At 35.6% G+C, this 20,588-nt stretch overlaps 1 protein-coding gene across 1 annotated transcript; it reads left to right on the top strand.

Moving 5' to 3' along the window:
* Positions 1 to 649: 649 nt before the first annotated feature.
* Positions 650 to 5,351, top strand: LOC132096692 (CAAX prenyl protease 2-like). Its single transcript, XM_059502231.1, has 8 exons — positions 650 to 1,002; positions 1,534 to 1,636; positions 1,833 to 1,916; positions 2,080 to 2,158; positions 2,460 to 2,627; positions 3,680 to 3,751; positions 3,848 to 3,910; positions 4,668 to 5,351. Exons 1-8 carry the CDS (start codon positions 839 to 841, stop codon positions 4,892 to 4,894), a joined length of 960 nt encoding a protein of 319 aa, XP_059358214.1. The 5' UTR covers positions 650 to 838; the 3' UTR covers positions 4,895 to 5,351.
* Positions 5,352 to 20,588: the final 15,237 nt, after the last annotated feature.

Raw genomic sequence — 20,588 nt, forward strand, 5'->3', positions numbered from 1 at the left:
AACTTGTTAACCCGAAGGTCTGCCCCACCCCCGCCCCTTTTTTTAAAGCATTTGTCACAAGGGTTATATGAATCAAAAGTCTAGATACACAAATATGTGTTTTCTCCGGCTTGTTGGATTCAAAGACCTATAGTTCAAAATGTTCTCAAATAACAGTGAATTCGAAAATTAATTTCATTATCAGTTAATATAAAAAAGTTAACAATTGTATGTTACATTTTACAGTTACATTTATTATTTTGTGCTTTAAAATTCTCTAAATGAATAAACCAGTAAGGCAATGGATGGTTCCGATAGATCTATCTATCTATCTATCTATCTATCTATCTATCTATCTATCTATCTATCTATCTATCTATCTATCTATCTATCTATATTACATATTACACAAATAAGTACATAAAATATGCATGTAAAATACAAAATGATCTCTATACTGAAACAATTTTGCAAGGAATTGTGAATCGGAAATGGGGTAGGATATGTAAAATAAATATACCTTATTGCAGCCAAAAGCTGCAAATATGCTGTAATGGTTACAGAGTCCCAATTGGCCGTTATTTGTTACATAATTTGTCCGTCATTTCCTTCTCCCCATTCAAGAGTATCACCTACTGTCCTGAGTGATGAACATACGGGCTTGGCAGGACCGTCTCGCGTTGATGGCGTCATTCTGTGGCGCCAAAACAGTCGGCTCTCAGTCAGCTTCTACCTCCATTGTGGACATACACACTTATCTAGGTCGTAAACAAAATCACGTGTGTTGTGTTTAATGTGTCACCCACATCTGCTGTTTTTTTAGCCCGTCTAGTGGTTTTTGGTCCTTGTCGGTCTCGCCATGAACGACGACGATGGTTTGATGTCAAGTTTTCATTCAGATCAACTCCATGCTAATGTGGCGTCTGTTCCTGATGGACTTTGCTGGGTGTCAGTTCTTTCCTGTTTATTGCTTGCGTGCTCCTATGTTGGAAGTTTATACGTTTGGAAAAGCGATTTACCAAGGTATAGTTCGGAGCCTTTGTCTGTGTCACGAAACCTTGTGAGCACCCTACCTAGACACTATTGGGCATTGTAACCACAGATTCGGTTTACAGTAACGTTATATTGTTAAATCTAATGTTCGAAAACATTATTTCAAGCTTGAAAAGAACGTTCAGTATTGCTTGAGTCAAGTCTTTAAAAAAATACTATTCGAATCATCAACAACACGAAGTGCATGAAACATTCCGTTAGTAAGTTGATGAAAAACTAATAATTAAATCTTAAATCTTAAACTTGTAACATTAAAATAAATCATTTAAAAGTAAATCATCAAGATAAAACATAATGGATTTAATATTTCATTATAATTTATTGATTAATTTTAGTCATATTTCGTCATAGCAGCCTTACTATGAAGCCTGGGATCCCCCCTCCCCCCATTGTTTATGTTTGTCTTGTTTTATGTTACATTAATTGATGGTAAGATGCAAACTTTTTAATGTAAGTACAACACCACTGATAGTTTTTTTGTGTGGTTGTTTGCACTAACAGGGATCATCCTGCAGTGATCAAACGGCGCTTTACCAGTGTTCTGATTGTGTCCGCTCTGTCTCCAGTGTTTGTGTGGTCATGGAAAGAGTTCACAGGCATCCAGGTTAGTTCACTGCAACACAAATGCTTAGAGATGTTTAGTCTAAATTTTTTAGATTAAGTGTTCTTTTTATTTGATAAGTGGTTCTAGATCTCACTGCATCATACAGTCTTGTTATAAAGCTTTTTGCCATTGTGTTGAACCTCAGTTGATGGAGAAACACTAGACTTACCTCAGAAGTGTTTGATTTCTTCTATAGCCTGGTCCTTCATTACTGGCCCTTATGGGGATCCGGTTGGAGGGTCTTATTCCTGCTATCATTCTTCCGCTGCTATTGACCATGGTAAGTCTGTACTTGATGTTTTTTTAGACAATGGAAATCGACTGTTTTCCTTAAATCTAGTGTTGTTGGAAATGAAGACTTTGAGAGACCTTCAGATTGCAGTAGTCTTTTCGTTGGATATGTGATCTGGCACATTTTTTATGTTGTATTTGATAATTGTTAGGTGCTGTTTCTGGGCCCTCTGATCCAGCTAGCCATGGATTGCCCCTGGGGCTTCATCAATGGGATGAAAGTTGTAGTCGGTAAACAGCCATTTCCACATCTTGTGATTGTCTCCAGTGAACCTCTATAATTGTAAAGCGAGTTAGTTAGCTGTCACAATGCTGAATTATTATAGACAACAGTAAGTTTCAGCCAAAGAATTTGGAAGGTGAATCTGTATCCATAAATAAATTCTCATTTCTATTTTGATGAAGTGCATTAGGCAGTCTTCAAGCTGGACCAGACCACTCAACCAGATTGAGCTTAGTTGCTGTAATAGAATAAGACTGGCTTCATTGTCAGTGTTGTTGTAAATGTGATTGGCCTGTTATGTCTTTGCAGACCCCTGTTTCTGGACGTTGTGTCTGGGTGACATGCGCTGGCTGAGGAACCAGGTTGTGGCGCCATTGACAGAGGAGCTGGTTTTTCGGGCATGCATGCTTCCCATGCTAGTACCCTGCGCCAGCCCCTCAACCGCAATCTTCACATGCCCGCTTTTCTTTGGAGTTGGTGAGTGGTGATGTGCCCTTTGTTTAGATACAGGCTGGGGTAAATACATCCATAATTTGTTTTTACTCCAACCTTACATTTAAGTCTTGAAGTCAACAGGAAATCAAAAAGGAATGTTAACTGTTTTGAGACACATCTCAAGGTGTATCACGTGTTTTTTCCCGAAGCTATCATGTTTTTTCAGTTGTTTTCAATGATAGAGCCCTGTTTTTAAAACTCCGCTCATCACTCAGCTAACCAATCACAGTGGAGGAGGGGCGGGACTAATACCACACCAACCAACCATCACATGCTGCTCGTACTATGACTGACCAACAATGGCACAGTTAATACTGATTGTCTTCGAGTTTTCATGCCTGTACCAGATGGAATTGCTGGACTACCACCATATTATCATGAAAAATAGGCCAAATTCTTGGAGAAATGTTTCATTTGTGATGTGTCTGCAATATTACTTCAGCGGATATTCCATATAATAATAACCACAACACCTAGATGTGGAAATTATTGTTGCCAAATAGCTACTATAGGTAGACATAGACTACTTTTTGTGGGTAATGCAGGCTTTCTGCAGTCTTCCAATGTAATATGACCTTGCAATAAAATATTAGTAGCGAATAGCGTTAGATATTTTAAGTGAAGTGAGATTCAGCCAAGTATGGTGACCCATACCCAGAATTTGTGCTCTGCGTTTTCCTCCATATATATCATCTTCACTGAAAGATTAAGTCACAACATTTTAATTAAACATTACGTGAACATTGTTAATTAAACATTATTTCATTTCATGGCAACAAATGGCACTACCTAGATATCTGGTAACCTGAGCATTCCATACAATGCTCTGATAATGGTGGAATATCAACCCGCTCAAGTCTTGCTTGACAGAAAGATTTACTCCTCTATTAATGACTGACCACTGACTTACTCAAGAAAAACAGGATTGTTTATCATTTCATTTGCTTTATAGACCATTATTGTGATGGTAACCTTTTTTTCTTTCTCTGTGTCTGTCTGTCTCTCTTTCTCTCTTTGTTTGTGTGTGACTGCAGCTCATTTTCATCATGTAATCGAGCTCCTGCGGTTCAGACAGGGCACTGTCTCAGGGATTTTCCTCTCTGCAGGTAACAGAGTCATTACTTTACTGTCATCTTTAGTGCGTGGTGTGCCGCCTGTGAGACATGATTACTGATGTCTGTGTTTGTTTGTGTACTTTTCAGTGTTCCAGTTCTCCTACACTGCAGTATTTGGAGCTTATACAGCTTTTATATTCATCAGGACAGGTGCATCTGTTTATTCATTAACACTACTTTTGCATTTATTACTTTACAAAATACTAAACAAATTCAAAAGGTTTTGCATTTAAAATATTAATAGTAACTACTAAGATAACTTTTGTATTGTGACTATTTTCAGGACAATTAAGTACATTGACATCCCAATTCTTATTTCCATAATGCAAAAAATCTTGTTTATGACTGCAATGCACAAAAAAATATTTAAATTGTAGTATTGTATTTGTAATTTACAGTATTTGTGCTATTGCCTTTCTGCTACTTTTAATAAAATATAATTGTGTCCAGACATGATGATGATTCTTACTACAAATTAATGGGAATTGCAAACTTTTAGTTTGTATTGCTGACAGTGAGGATAATTTGAGAAATAATTATGCTGGGTAGGAAGTATTTAGTGGCATTGCCTGTATGCAGCTTTTATTAAAAATATCATGTGTCCAGACATAATTGCTTCATAATGTGATGAAGATAAAGTTTGCTTAAGAAAGCTTAGAGAGAAAGTTTAAAGTAGTTTGAAAAGCTTGAGGTTTGAAGATTTCAATTTTGAAATCTGTGGGATACTTTTAGTGTGTTTTAGTTTTTTACTTTATGGAGACAGTAATGATAATTAGGGAGGGAAATAACCTAATTTGTCATGAAAATAATATCACAATTCAATTTGTTTATGAATGTGAATTATAACAAACAAATTGTAATGCATGCAAAGAAGTAACTGACACTTTTTCTTTGCATGTGTCTCTAGGTCATTTGGTGGGTCCCGTGCTGTGCCATTCCTTCTGCAACTATATGGGTTTTCCAGCTCTCAGCACAGCCCTGGACCACCCGCACCGCCACACCATTCTCTTCTTTTACATGCTGGGGGTCGTTCTCTTCTTCCTCCTCATCTTCCCCATGACTGATCCACTCTTCTACGGTTTGCCCACACCCGTCTGCACCCTGACCTCCACGCCTGGATCCATCTGCTCCTGATCCATCCATACCATTATACCTCATTTCATCCATTCCTCCTCTCCAGCCCGTTGAAAAGGAGTGGCTGTTTTGCTGCTGGTTTCACCAGGAGAGCGAGGGACTGCTGGAGAACAGGTATGAAAATTCACAGCCTCTGTGAGGTGGTGCGTGGAAGAACTCGGTGGATGCAAAACATCCTCAGCTTGCACTGACCATTCTTTTCACCATTCAGCCAATGTTGTGTTATCAAGTGACTTATCTAATCTAAGAGCCAGGCCTATGTTGGCCAGACAAGTTGGATTATACGCATTAACATGTTTATCTGACAATATTTCAGTGTTTATCTTGAGATTGGTGCTGGGGATAAAGATCAGACACTATTACGGGTTTCCTAGAAAGATTTGTATGCTGAAATCTGCATTGCTCAAATGCTAGATTCCCTATTTTTTGTTGTGATTATTATAATCTTTCTCACAAACAACGTACCTTGTTCGATCTGGTGCCCTTACTTGAAGACAACATTCATTTTTACAGATACTTACATACTTATTTTGTTTCACTATTGATCTTATTGTTTAAAAATCACGTCACAAATTAATAGGCTTAAATTTAAATAAATGTCTTTAGGTATGCTTTTGGAGCTAAAGACCTAGACCTATTAGAGTAACAAAATCTAGTGAGTATGTATGAGAAGTTTGACTGCCCTGAGCACACAGCTTTTTGTGTAGGACTAGATAGAATTGTGGCCTCATGCACAACATTTCAAATATGAGGTCTTTTTAAAGCATTGATCAACCCTGCCTTGGCCATTTGTTAATTAATAAAAAAAAGAAGAAATACCAATTACAGTCTATATTTTATAGTGGATATTCAGTGATCGATTTTGACCTGTGGTATTTCATTCAAAGTTAAAGCAGAGCTGAAGACATTCTTTTTTTTACGTCAGCATAGGAATTTATTTTCTTGTTAATTTAGTATGGTAACAATGGAGGATATTGAGGTAAATTCTACGCTTCTGCTTAAGTAACGGTGGAAATTCCAACACTTTCTTTGTAGTCATAAACCACCTGCAACATCATTGAAACTACCTGTATCAGAGAATTACACTTCGACTGATAATGTTTTACATGGTAAATCTAAAAGTTAAGCTTTTTTATCAAGTTTTAATGCGGGATCCTTCACCATGGAGTGTTAGTGAAAACTCGTACCACTTATCTGCATGCTGCTACACCGGTGACATATGGATGTTCTAATGATGATCGACATAGAAACACGCTAAATACAACTTGCATAACTGCTTATAGAAATAGTTCACGCAAAAATGAAATCTCTGCCATCTGTACTCACCCTCATGCCATTTCTTCTGAAAACAACAAAAGGAGATATTAAGCAGAATGTTCATGCTGCTCTTTTCCAGAAAATAAGTGAATGGTGAACAGAGTCTAAAATCTAAAACATAAAATAGTTCATATGACGTATGTGCTTATTTCCCTAATTTGTGTGATTTGAATACACAGATATTTCGATTTAGCTAATCAGGACATTTGCATAACGTCTTTTTGTGTTCCTAAGAAATAAAGAAAAAAAGTGAGTAATCTATTTTTCATTTTTTGTGTGAACTATACCTTTAAGTATTCAAATGTGGCTTGCTACCCAGAATAGAGGCTGCTTGGTGCAGAACATTTCATGTTATGTAGTTGTATGTGGTTTCGGGTGTCATTAATTGTGAAAGCAGAGTATATAGAGATAGTGTGTGTATATATAGAACTGTCATCTACTTTATTGCTTGTAATTTGTTGATTTAATATATTGGCATGGTTTGCCATCACATTCATTAAGTGTGTATCATAAAGTCATTTGTAGGCTTTTCTGTGTTGTGAGAGACCATGCAAAGTAAACCTTTTAAGCAATATTCTCACAAACAGGATCAAATCAGGGATTTCCATCTAGTGCCATGTAAGAAGATTGTTTGGGGTTTTTTCTTTTATTCATTCCCAAAAAACGTTCTTCTTTGGCTCGCTACAAAGAAAACCGTGAAATCTATAACACCACTTGAACAGCCAAAGTTATGGTACCACTTCATTGATCTGGTTTACTAGTCTCTAACGCTGTAATAAGTGTGTTTGAAGTGTGCCACAGTGTATATGACTGTATTGACAAGTTTACACAAGGAGGATGCTGTTTGTAAGCACTGTTGAATTGTGACTAGCTACACAGAATGCTGCTTTAGTTTAGCTGCTTTGTGGTTTTGGTCAACAGAGGGTGCAAGAGGACCATTGTTGTGTGTGTCTCATTTTGTTGTTGTTTTCATGAATTTAAAGCAGACACCTTCCTTTGTGTTTATTAAGAAACTGTATCTCTATTGCTTTGCATATTTAATCCCGTGATGCGATAATTTAATTGAACTATGATTCAATTAATCCTTGATACGCAAAGTTGAAGAAGTTTAACTTTTTCCCATCTGTGGAAATTCACTCATTCTTCTAGATTTGTTTGATAATTGAGGAGAGATGCAGCTCTGTCATCTTAGTGTTTAAACCGCACAATGGGATTTTCAGATTGAATGCCATGTTGAATTGTGATTTATTTAGGGAAAGCTGAATGGACAGGATTCCTTTCCGCGCCGTGATTGATGACTGGTGTAACTTCTAAAAGGAGACTGTTTTTAAGTGAATATGTGTCAGGAACTTGTTAGTTGTCACTCGCTGTAGTCTAACAGTCTTATCCTCGCCTCCTTAATTTGTAAAGTTACTGCATCCATTTATTTTCCAGGGTTTTCTTTTCTCCATTAGAAGCATATTTCATCCTGTTTCAGTTCACAGTATACTTTCTTTAATCTGGTTGGTTGCAAGCAAAACATTTGCCGCAGGGGCAGACTTGCATTTTAGATGCTTTGAACATCATATTTACAGTAAGGAGGAGCAATAGACGTTTAAATCTATTTTTGCAAATGTGAAAAATAGCTGAGCGATGTCTTAGCTCATTGAAACATCACCTGAAAAAATGTCAAGTCTTTGAGAATCTCTACACAGATGAATTGAATAGACTGGTTGGTGATTACAAACAAGCCTGATGTTTATACTGAGAGCTATATTTTATAATCAAATCTATTTTGGTGACTCGGAGAATAAAGTGCATGCTAGTTGTTTTTGACTACCGTGCAATGCAATTTTCTGTAATTCACTGATGGACAAATGTTTTATGACAATCTTTCTGTCGGTCTTTCAATTCACTCTGCAAAACTCTGCTGTTTGTAAATAAATTAAAGATTTTTTTAAACCCCTCACTTGGAGTTATGTTCTCTTTTATATCTTTATTTCTGTATTTCTTCAAAAGGTAAAGTGTGTAATTTCTGCTCTAACAAGGAGAATGCCATTCTCTGGACAACCAGGTAATCCTGCCACTGGTTGGTCGAGCTGCAGGTTGATGGATGATGCAGTGTTTTAAAAGCACCAGTATGTTCACCCTTTTCATGGGAAATCAACCTTGAATGTCTTGTATTTATCTTTGCATGTTAAACTAGGATGCCAGAATGTTTTTTGACATTGTTGAAAACTTCAGCTTTGAGTGATGATATAATTATGGAGGTTCATATATATATATATATATATATATATATATATATATATATATATATATATTTATATATATTTATATATCAAGTCAAGTCACCTTTATTTATATAGCACTTTAAACAAAATACATTGCGTCAAAGCAACTGAACAACATTCATTAGGAAAACAGTGTGTCAATAATGCAAAATGATAGTTAAAGGCAGTTCATCATTGAATTCAGTGATGTCACCTCTGTTCAGTTAAATAGTGTCTGTGCATTTATTTGCAATCAAGTCAACAATATCGCTGTAGATGAAGTGACCCCAACTAAGCAAGCCAGAGGCGACAGCGGCAAGGAACCGAAACTCCATCGATGACAGAATAGAGAAAAAATACCTTGGGAGAAACCAGGCTCAGTTGGGGGGCCAGTTCTCCTCTGACCAGACGAAACCAGTTGTTCAATTCCAGGCTGCAGCAAAGTCAGATTGTGCAGAAGAATCATCTGTTTCCTGTTGTCATGTCCTGGTGGTCCTCTGAGATAAGGTCTTTACAGGGGATCTGTATCTGGGGCTCTAGTTGTCCTGGTCTCCGCTGTCTTTCAGGGCAATAGTGGTCCTTTCTAGGTGCTGATCCACCATCTGGTCTGGATACGTACTGGATCCGAGTGACTGCAGTGGCCCTCTGATCTGGATACAGACTGGATCTGGTGGCCACGGTGACCTCGGAACAAGAGAGAAACAGACAAATATTAGCGTAGATGCCATTCTTCTAAAGATGTAGCAAGTACATAGGGTGTTATGTGAAGTGTTCCCGGTTCCGGTTTACCTAATTAATGCAGCCTAAAAATCCTTTAACGGATTTGGATATTAAAAGCATATTAGTATGTGTAAGCCAGGTTAAAGAGATGGGTCTTTAATCTAGATTTAAACTGCAAGAGTGTGTCTGCCTCCCGAACAATGTTAGGTAGGTTATTCTAAAGTTTAGGCGCCAAATAGGAAAAGGATCTGACGACCGCAGTTGATTTTGATATTCTAGATATTATCAAATTGCCTGAGTTTTGAGAACGTAGTGGACGTAGAGGATTATAATATAAAAGGAGCTCATTCAAATACTGAGGTGCTAAACCATTCAGGGCTTTATAAGTAATAAGCAATATTTTAAAATCTATACGATGTTTGATAGGGAGCCAGTTCAGTGTTGACAGGACCGGGCTAATATGGTCATACTTCCTGGTTCTAGTAAGAACTCTTGCTGCTGCATTTTGGACTAGCTGTAGTTTGTTTACTAAGCGTGCAGAACAACCACCCAATAAAGCATTACAATAATCTAACCTTGAGGTCATAAATGCATGGATTAACATTTCTGCATTGACATTGAGAGCATAGGTCGTAATTTAGATATATTTTTGAGATGGAAAAATGCAGTTTTACAAATGCTAGAAACGTGGCCTTCTAAGGAAAGATTGCGATCAAATAGCACACCTAGGTTCCTAACTGATGACGAAGAATTGACAGAGCAACCATCAAGTCTTAGACAGTGTTCTAGGTTATTACAAGCAGAGTTTTTAGGTCCTGTAATTAACACCTCTGTTTTTTCAGAATTTAGCAAGAAATGACTCGTCATCCAGTTTTTTTATATCGACTATGCATTCCATTAGTTTTTCAAATTGGTGTGTTTCACCGGGCCGTGAAGAAATATAGAGCTGAGTATCATCAGCATAACAGTGAAAGCTAACACCATGTTTCCTGATGATATCTCCCAAGGGTAACATATAAAGCGTGAAGAGTAGCGGCCCTAGTACTGAGCCTTGAGGTACTCCATACTGCACTTGTGATCAATAGGATACATCTTCATTCACTGCTACGAACTGATGGCGGTCATATAAGGCGGTCAAAAGCAGTCTTTTGTGGTAGAAGTGATGGTTCTTCCACACTTGTAACAAGTAGTAGAATTAACAATTTTGGCTATATGAAGTTTGCACAAAACTAAATAATGATCTGAGATATCATCACTTGGCTGCATAATTTCAAAACTATCAACATCAATTCCATGTGACAGTATTAAATCTAGAGTATGATTTCGACAATGAGTAGGTCCTGAAACGTGTTGTCTAACACCAATAGAGTTCAGAATGTCTATAAATGTTGATCCCAAGGATCCATCTTTTTCATTGTCAACATGGATATTAAAATCACCAACTATTAAAACTTTATCTGCAGCCAGAACTAACTCGGATGTAAAATCACCAAACTCTTTAATAAAGTTTGTATGGTGCCCTGGTGGCCTGTATACAGTAGCCAGTATAAACATAACAGGGGATTTATCATCAACATTTGTTTCTCTGGATAATGTTATATGAAGCACCATTACTTCAAACGAGTTATACTTGAAGCCTGCCCTCTGAGAAATCCTGAAAACGTTGTTATAAATTGAAGCAATACCTCCCCCTTTGCCTTTTAGACGCGGCTCATGTTTATAACAGTAATCTTGGGGGGTGGACTCATTTAAAATAATGTAATCATCAGGTTTTAGCCAGGTTTCTGTCAAACAGAGCACATCCATATTATGATCAGTGATCATATTATTTACAAAAAGTGTATATAATATATATGGAGAGCTGTTATGATTTTACATTTAGGCATATATAAGATGTGATTGTATTCAAAATTCTTCCCTGTTCCACCCTAATATTTATTCATTTGAGTACAAGTGACAGCTCATCTTATGAAATATTTTGAGCATTGACAAAACTGGGCCAAGAATACTTGGAGACTGACAGTACCATTGTGGTCTCTTGTTCAGCCACAGGAGGGATGTCAAGACGTGTATCTATTCTCTCCCATCTTTTAGATTTGTTTGAATGTGAATGTGTGATGTTTTGGAAGTTGGATTCATAGAATCGTTCTATGCATTCTTTACAAGTGGGTGTATAGATAACTGTTAACACCAGATCACTTTGCCTCATCTGTGATAATTCATTTGCTTCATACAGCTCTACTCAGCATCTGAAAATGGGGTTGGTAAGAGTTTTTTTTTTTTTTTTTGAAAGATGTCTCTTATACTCACCAAGACTGCATTTAATGTGATGAAAAATACAGAAAAATAGTATTATTAAAATAAAAAAGTTTTTACTGTAATATTTTAATTTGTAATTTACTCCTGTGATGCATAGCTGAATTTTCAGAACCCATTACTACAGTCTGCTGTGTCACATGATCCTTAAGAAATCATTCTAATATGATGATTTACTGCTTAAGATGCATTTCTTATTAATGAAGTGTTGGAAACAGTTGTGCTGCTGAATATTTTGTGGAAATCATGATACATTTTCTCTGGATTTTGTTTTTAAATATATTTTTATTTATTTTGGTGAATAGACATTTTTGAAGAACCACATTTATTTGAAATCAAACTCTTTTGTAACATCATAAGTGTCTTTACTGTCACTTTTGATCAGTTTAATGAAAGTATTAATTTCAAAAAAAAAAAAAAAAAACCTTTGAGCAGTAAAACATTGAAAAGATATCAAGAGGTCTTTTCTTTTGCTTCCCAGTTATGCATGTGTTCTGGGCTTTGCTTTGCTTTCTCTTTCTCAGTATATTTTCAGTCTCTTCAGCATCTGTCTTTCTCAAAAGCTTGGCCACAGATTTTGAATGGAAAGCTGTGAAAACTGCATAACTTAAAGTAATACTCCTCCTATTGCATGAATTCTCAAAAAAGCTTCTCTCAAAAAAATCTTAATTAAATCCAAATGAATAAGAGTGCTTATCTTGATGAGGAGAGCTGTTTTTGCTTTTTCCATGCTTGATTTAACCCGGTGAGAGCACGTTGTCGACATGAAGTATCGATGCAAGCAAATGAACTGAAGAATGCAATGTTTTGTTATTAATATCGACCTGTTGGGTGAAGAAAACTCTGCAGGTGCCCTGCAGGGAATGAACTGGTAATGACTGGCTTAGACAGGTTTATGTTGCAAGTTTTCATTTGTTTGTCTTTTTTTAAGGTCATTTTTTGGGGCATAAAATAGTAGTGTCTGAACAATGTTGCTAGGTGGTTGATTACGGACTCAAGTCAAAAGACCTGTACGTAAGTATATGGAATAGTCCGAAAATAGTGTACTTGATGTTCTTGGGCGAGCTTGCACTGATGTGGCCTTCACAATGGACTTCTAAATTTGGCATTACATCACCAAAGTGTGGACTCCAAATATCTGAGATGTGGTGCATTTCTTTGCCTGTGCTTTGTGCTTGACGTTAGATGTGGTAAATAAGTCACTTTAGAAATTGTAACACGTTTCAGATGATAAAAAACACAACTAATATGCAGCTAAAAATACTGTAAGTGGTGAAATGTTCAGATGCATTATTCAACAGTTTGGAAGCAATGAATATGTTGCTGATAATTGCACAGGCATTTTCATATTCGGTTGTCTTGTATTCATCACACAAGAGAATGCATGTAAATTCATGAATGTAAATATCACACCTGGTCCTTGTTATAAAAAAAAAAGAAAGAAAAAAAGGTGAGTATACGACAGGAATACTTGTCACATTTCTTCAGTTCTTTTTATATTGGGAAATAATAAGATACAGAGAGGGATGACTTATAATTATTATTTTTTTTAGAAAATTAATCTGATGGGAAACCAGAATTGCCTTGTAGCCCTCTTAGAAACCTCTTGATCACTTTAACAGTAAAACTATTCCAAAAATGCAGCTCCAAATGTCTTTCACCAGGTTTATACACCAGCAAGAGACTATACACCATCTGTTCATATCTTACAGTTTCTTGCTTTCTCTGTCTCAGTCTCTCATTTATACTCTGTTTATTATAACTGTATAAATGCATTCCAAGGGAAGCAGAGACTAAATTCAAGGTTTCATGCAGATTGACATTGAAACTCACTAATTATACCTTGATTGAACGGCTCATGCAGTGGTTGTAGAAAGAGGCAGTGAAGTCTGAAGCGTTGTCCTGCGGAGACCTTCCAGCAAACGTATCTCTAGGATAAAGGAAGGCCTGACTTCAGAGAGGATCCGCTCAGCTGTTAAGGACATTACCATTGCTAAAATCACAAGTGTGTCTGGAGCAACTTCAAGAGTTGTTTTATTTTAACGCACTTTTGCAGAAGAACCTTTAGGTTTGCCTGTGCATGAAAGAACAGTAATGTGAAAGTCTTTTCACTTTCACTTATGTTTATAAGTGATGATTTTACGGTGGAAGAAACTACCCTGCCATATAGTGAACACTGAAGTCACAATAATATAATGGCAATAAATATGACATGTTTTTAAAATATATATTTTTTTGGTAATTTGTTTTTTTTTAAATATATCGTTATTTTTATTTTATTGATATAAATATATTTGTGATATTAATGATATTTGTTAAAGAAAGCAAGAAGAATTTTTTTTTTTAAATGATAAGTTAAAGGAATAGATCTCCCAACAATTAGAATTTTAATTAAAATGGAGCTTTACATCAATTGCTTACTGATGGGCCCTCTGCAGTGAATGGGTGCCGTCAAAATTAGAATCCAAACAGCTGATAAAAACACTAATTCACAAGGCACCCATACAGTGATCCATTGATGAGCGAGTGATGAAATGCAAAAAAAAAAAATTCTGAAGAAGAAACACATTCATCTACATCTTGAATGACCTGAGGGTAAGTAAATTTTAAGCAAATGTTCATTTTGGGGTGAACTTTAAAGGTAATTGTAAAATGGCTCAGAAAAGTGAAGTTAATTCTGAGAAAAGGTCATGTATCATTTGTTTGCAGAAGCTGCTTTTGATATTTTGTATCTAATGCCTTGACATTCCAATATTTTGTTTTCATTTATTTTCAATTGTCCTCTAACTTTCCCATTAAGTTTAAAATATGGCTTCCTATTGTGTGGTGGTGTTGATTCACATTTTATTTAATTTTTTAAAAAAGGAAAGAAAAGAAAAGAAAAAAGCAATATACCTCTTGTGCTAGTCTCATATGAAAACAGATGGCTGTGATATTGAAGGGGTAAAAGAGACCATGCTGTCAGTAATGAAGGTGCTCTTGCTGAGTGCACATTTCCAAAGATCTTAATAGATTCAGTCTGAGAAGACAGTTTATGTCCAGGAACTGAAGCACTGCGTTTCACGGTATTTGCTGCCTGTCTGATGACACAATGATGGAGGAGTTTACAGCCATTGATGTTTTTTGCTTTACAGTTACAGTAGCATACTAGATATTCTCTCTAGGCAGTGTTTTTTCCCCACGGAGAAAAATAATGACTGGAGCACTGTGTGTACATCACTGTTATGTCTTTGCCGCATGCTGGTTCTCATGAAGATTCATACTCTTCTGCCACTTGAGGTATGGAGATATAAACCGTCCCACATGCTGAACTGGATTATGCCTAATTCAGAAACTACTTCACCTCCTGACCCCCATATGTTTGTATGTTACGTATGTTATTTTGGCATATTTAATTATGCCTTCAACTAAAAATGTCTGTAGTGCAGAGTCCACTTGAGAAAGTTTCGCGTTAAGAATTTTTATCATTGTAAATGATCAGCATAACAATAATAGTGACTGAATTGAAAATTTTACACAAATTTATAACACTATACAATGGAATATTCAATAAAGCCATGTGTTGACATTAGTTAATGGTTTCGGTAACATAAACTTATAATGAGCAATAAACTGTATATATTTTTTTACAGTATTTATTTGCCAAGTGTGTGCAAACACATGGAATTTGTTGTGTTTTTTAGGAGATTTTGGCACAAACATACATGCTGCATATGACACTGAGAACGGAAAGAGCATTTAAATAAGATAAAATAATAAATGTGGTATGCATCTGGAACACAATTTATGTACAGATTTGTGCATTATTGTTTATACTGCTGTATAAATAAAAATATATGTATTTACATAATACAGAAAACAGGTGGTGATTTCTGTGTTACTTTTTTTGAGCTGGAGAAGGCATAGAGGAAAACTGTTTTTATGCCTATATTGTTGTCAGAATTCGGTTTATTTGGATGTGAACACTGTTTTCTGAACTTGCACCCATACACTATTCCGCCTAAAAGTGTGGGCTGGTTCATGGAAACTCAGCTAGGGTTAGTTTCTGATGTGAATTGCTGATATATGAATTGGTCAGACTGTGTATTTCTGTATTTTCTCACTCACTTTCCTGACCAGCGTGACTGATTTCCACCTGCTTTAGCAGAAATCTACTCCCACGTTCTTTTGAACCTTTACATTACAGGTAATCAAACCAAACGTAGAAGCACCCTTAATGTTCATTTCACTAAACAATGCAGTGCATTAAACAATGTTACCAGATTTTAATAAAAAAAAAATGTGTTAGCAAATGTTAAAATCAAAATTAATAAATGCTGTATAAATACTGTTCTTTGAAAGTTCATGTAATTAACTAGTGTCAACAAATAAGACCTTATTGTAAAATATTGTAGTTTCAGAATTTCTTGGCATTTCTCAAGAAGGAAAAAAAAAACCTAAAAGCTGTACGGCAGTACCCTTATAAAAACCTTGAAACCTTGAACACCTTGAAATAAACAAATCTTTAAAAAACTTAAAATTATGTTTATTTCAGAATCTAATCAGAATCTTTTCAGTATGGAACTCACATTTGAACAATAGTACATGGTATTTCTTGTCTTCATCAACTAAGAACACACTCAATCCCTCACCCTTGCGTATTGTTCAGGTGTGGAGAGGTTATGGTCTTGGTCATGACTATGTGTGGTGGTTACTTGCTTTACAGTGTCAGTGTCTGAGTATAAGATGATGTTACTAAGGCCATAACGTTTTGTATGATCACATGATGTCATATTCTCTGCACTTTTTATACCCTGAAGGTACAAATGTCAGTCAACTGAAATAAAATGCAAAGAAACTGCTCTGGAAATAGGCTAATAAGATTAAATGCTTTTGCTCTGAGCTTGCACTCGAAAATGAACAGCATGAGCATATTGGAAACAGATAACATAAGCAACATGCTGAGCTTTGACTTAAGTGCTGTATTCTGAAATCAACCCATACGTTTGCTCTTATTCAATTTGAAGCAGAGTTGTACCGCCCATGCAGTAAAGATTTTTGGCCTTGTTCATTCTCATGTCACTCGGAACCAGTTTTCATGTTTTCTGTCTGAGGCCAGGGACACTGTGGGGTGAAGGGTAAATCGGGAAGACTGAATGTGGAAGATCTAATTCCATCGTCCTCCAGAGACGCTGAGCACACAAACGCAGCTGACAAAATCCTCCTTGAAAGACAGTAACACAATATCTCTTACATTGGGAACTCATAGCAAGACTGTGCAACAGGCCAGAAGCACGGAGAAAGTTTTAGTCTATATCAGTCACCGTTTTAAATATCTAATTAATTGGCATTTTAGTCCATACGCATTATGTATATATGTATATGTATATGTATATAACTTTAAGAGACAACTAAAAAACCATTATCTATCCACCTATATTTAATATATAACTGTCTTTTCATGGTCTACTGGGATGTATGTGTATGATTGTATGTGTATGTATTTTTATGTCTGTATTGGTGTGCTCTCGCATGCTTTCAGTTCATTTAACATCATCTGGTTGCAGGTGGTAAAATGTGTACTTTGTCTGCACCACTTATTTATTTTTGTTTTTTTATTATTATTATTATTTTTTCTTTCATAAACTATGGGCCCCCACTTATAAGCTTTTTTAGCTTCTTTGGGGGACCCATTTCACTATACCTAATTTGTATTTTCTGTACCCCCGCTGTATCATAGAATTTACTGGTATTTGTGAATAAACTCAAACTCAAAAAAAAAATATATATATATATATATATATATTCACAAGGACACATTATTTTGGATCAAACTTGACAGTAAAGAATACATAACAGTAATAATGTTACACAAGATTTATATTTCAAATAAATGCTGTTTTCTTAAACTTTATATTTATCAAGCATTACTGAAAAAAGTCATATAATTGTTTCCACAAGAGTATTAAGTAGCTGAAATTTGAATTACCTTTTTTCAACATTGATAATAATAAGACATTTTTATTGAAAATTAATGAAAAATAAAATACACTTTATTATCCCCAAAGGTATTCATAGTGTTTACACTGACAAGGCCATTGGATCCAATTGTCCCTTGAGCACCAAACCAGCTTGTTAGAATGATTTAACTAAGCATAAAAAATATTTGGCCACTCCTTTCCTTTCAAGTTATCTAGATCTATTTGCATTCCCCAAATAATTCACATTTTGTGGAAGGGTCTTGTTCTGTTTTTCCAACTTTAGAATTAAACTTGACATGCGTGACTTTAGTTATCATGGTAAATCCATAAGAACAATGACTGTATTCACAATTCATCTCGTTTTAAATTTATCATAGGGCTCCATCATGAATGCAAGTTTCATGATGATATGCCTACACAAAACAACCACTTGTGCACGTTCAGGGCATAAAGAACCCCATTCACTCAGAGTAATTGTTATCAACATAATTGCCATTCACGGCCAGCCTGATTGTGGCACTTGCAGTCTTCACACACTGTGTGTGAATGTGCAAGTGGGGTGTTCAAAAGCCTCAGTGATTAGAGCTGAGGAAACTTGACGTGTAACGTGTTACATTGAAACAGTGAAATCAAACTGGTGAACCAGTCATAGATGCATGAATATGCGATCAGTTGCTCCTGAGAGTGGATTGCACATTACAGCTGCCTTTCATCGTTCAATTAGTAATCAGGTGCGAAAAGTGGATGCAAATTAATCTGAATCATTCTGACATTTATATGCAGCCACAAGGAGACTTATTAATTAATGATTATTTGTGCACTAGTGCTATTTTTGAAACGAGTTGGGTACACACCAAAAGATTTCGGAAGTTGGTGAGAATACACAGGTTATTAATGCACATAACGGCTCAATAGGGACCATCACCCTGCTCATGAGAGTGATCACGAGTTATGTATATGTATATAACATGTGGCACTTCTTGTGAAAGGACAGGTAATAAGTTTAGCATATGTGCTGTCTTTTTGTATCTGTTAATTGATGCACACAGAAAACAGCTTTGTCATGATGGAGGATGATGCTCATATGTGCAGCCATACCAACAAGACTCCTCTGTTTTCACAGAGCTTGTGTGACTGACATAATCATCTGATAATCTAAGAACAATTCCTCAATATTAACTGTTTGCTGTGTAAGTATTTTTAAACTGAATTCACTGCAGACAAGATGGGCTTTTAATAAAGCTTTGCTGCCTATGCAGTAGAACAATGTTGTTGTTTTTTATCTGTGCTATACGTGGCTGGGGAAAGCAGAGAAAAACTGCTACAGTGTTCCCTTTTTGCTTATTTTGCATTGTATGATGGACTTTTGCTGACAAATAAACAGGGTTGTCTGGGTGCAGGTAATATGGAAAAGAGTACACATTGTTAATTTACATATACTATTGACATTGTAGCAAATGGTTGAAAATAGGCAAACATATCCTTTTAAGAAAGAAACTGAGTTATGTGTTTCCTATATGGTTATTTGTAACTGGATAAGCGCCTATTGCTAACTATTGCTAAATGCCTTTAATGCAAATAACAACCAGGTTTTTAGTTACCATGAGTTTTTGTAATGGTTTCATTTATTAATCATGGTAATACTATGATATATAATAATAATTATTATTATTATCTTTTTTTTCAGATACTGTGTCAATGGTAGTCAATTATTAACATGGTATTGTGTCTATTAAAGTGCTTGGTATTACCATTTAATATCAGCACTGTACCCAAGCTTTTTCTGTAGAGATGATATCCAAATTTAATCAGAAGATGTAGTGGTGTCCCACATAACAATGCTCCTGTATTTTTAGAATCCACTTTGGCTTCTGTTTCATAATTAAGTGTTCTTCTAAGTATTATTGTCTTCAGAATCAGTATAGCAGTAATGTGGCCTCTTAACTTTCTTAAGAAAGAGTTTAAAACTAAAAAAGATAAAATTATATTTGTTCTTGTAAGAAATACTGAGCAACTATTTTATAGAACAGTATGTAAGTATACATTATAATTAGTGGTGTTTACAAAGGCAACGGTTCCTTTTTTTTGTACGTTTTATGTTTTTGTCAGATGCTATTATCTTAACTGACTGACTTTGCATTCACTTATGCATTCAAGTTGAGCATTTTATCACATAATGCATTCAATGGTAATTGAACCCTTGGTATGATGTGGCCAGCGGCAAGCTATGCTCCTTAAACTTCAGGAAGACACACCACTGGTGTCATGGTGCCAGCTTTTTGGATGCATTTTTTATATATATATATATAGATAAACCAAAACTGAATAAAAGTAGATGTTGCTGTTAATACGGTAATTCACTATAACATGAAAACTGAAATATGAAGTGTTAGCAAATGTAATTATTAATCTACCACGTCAGTGGTTTTGAAAGTATGCATAGATTAGATTTTGTTTGTCAGTCTACTTTAAAATAATTAGTCTAAGGAAACTGGGTCAGGAACCAAATTTAGCATTCAGGCAACTTTTGAATGTACAAACAGCAAAAACAAACTCCCTTCCCCCAGTCTCTCCTGTTGTTTATTTCTCACCCATTCCTATTTATATTTATTTCACTTTGGTAAAAAAAAAAGTCTCAGTGCCATTTGTAATGAATGCTAATGCACTTATTTCCTTGTCTTCCTTTCTCTGTGTCTGTCATTATCTTTGTTAATGAAAATATGTTTTTGTACCTTATAGCTCTTGTCATCCTTTCTTCTAAGTTTGTCTGCAAAAATCTATTAAGACCAGAAAAAATGCCTCTCCGGTATTATCTAACTCACCTTCTCAGTTGTTGTGGTCATAATAGAATTTTTGTGCCCATGCTGAAGCTTTCTTTCCAGCCCAGGCTCATTGGAAAATGTGCCAGTGGTGATACAGTATTTTTGCAAAATGATATTATGTTGCTTCTTGCATGTTTTTTTGACACTAAAATGCAGAGTGAGTGGCACATAAAATATATGTTAAATTGCACTAAGTGTGTTTACACTCTTCTGTGTTTGAAAATAACATATCACCCTTACTAAAACTAACACTACATGTAACTGATAGTGTTAACAAACAAAAACTTGAGTTTTGGATATTTTTCTT

The sequence above is a fragment of the Carassius carassius genome, chromosome 2, assembly GCF_963082965.1.
Source record: "Carassius carassius chromosome 2, fCarCar2.1, whole genome shotgun sequence".
NCBI lineage: Eukaryota > Metazoa > Chordata > Actinopteri > Cypriniformes > Cyprinidae > Carassius > Carassius carassius.

What these genes read in the sequence shown, in the direction of transcription:
- LOC132096692 (XM_059502231.1), top strand. Translation starts at nt 839, where the DNA reads ATGAACGACGACGATGGTTTGATGTCAAGTTTTCATTCAGATCAACTC. An exon ending in AAGAGTTCACAGGCATCCAG is followed by an intron (nt 1,637 to 1,832) that starts GTTAGTTCACTG and finishes TTTCTTCTATAG; the next exon opens with CCTGGTCCTTCATTACTGGC. An exon ending in AGGGATTTTCCTCTCTGCAG is followed by an intron (nt 3,752 to 3,847) that starts GTAACAGAGTCA and finishes TGTACTTTTCAG; the next exon opens with TGTTCCAGTTCTCCTACACT.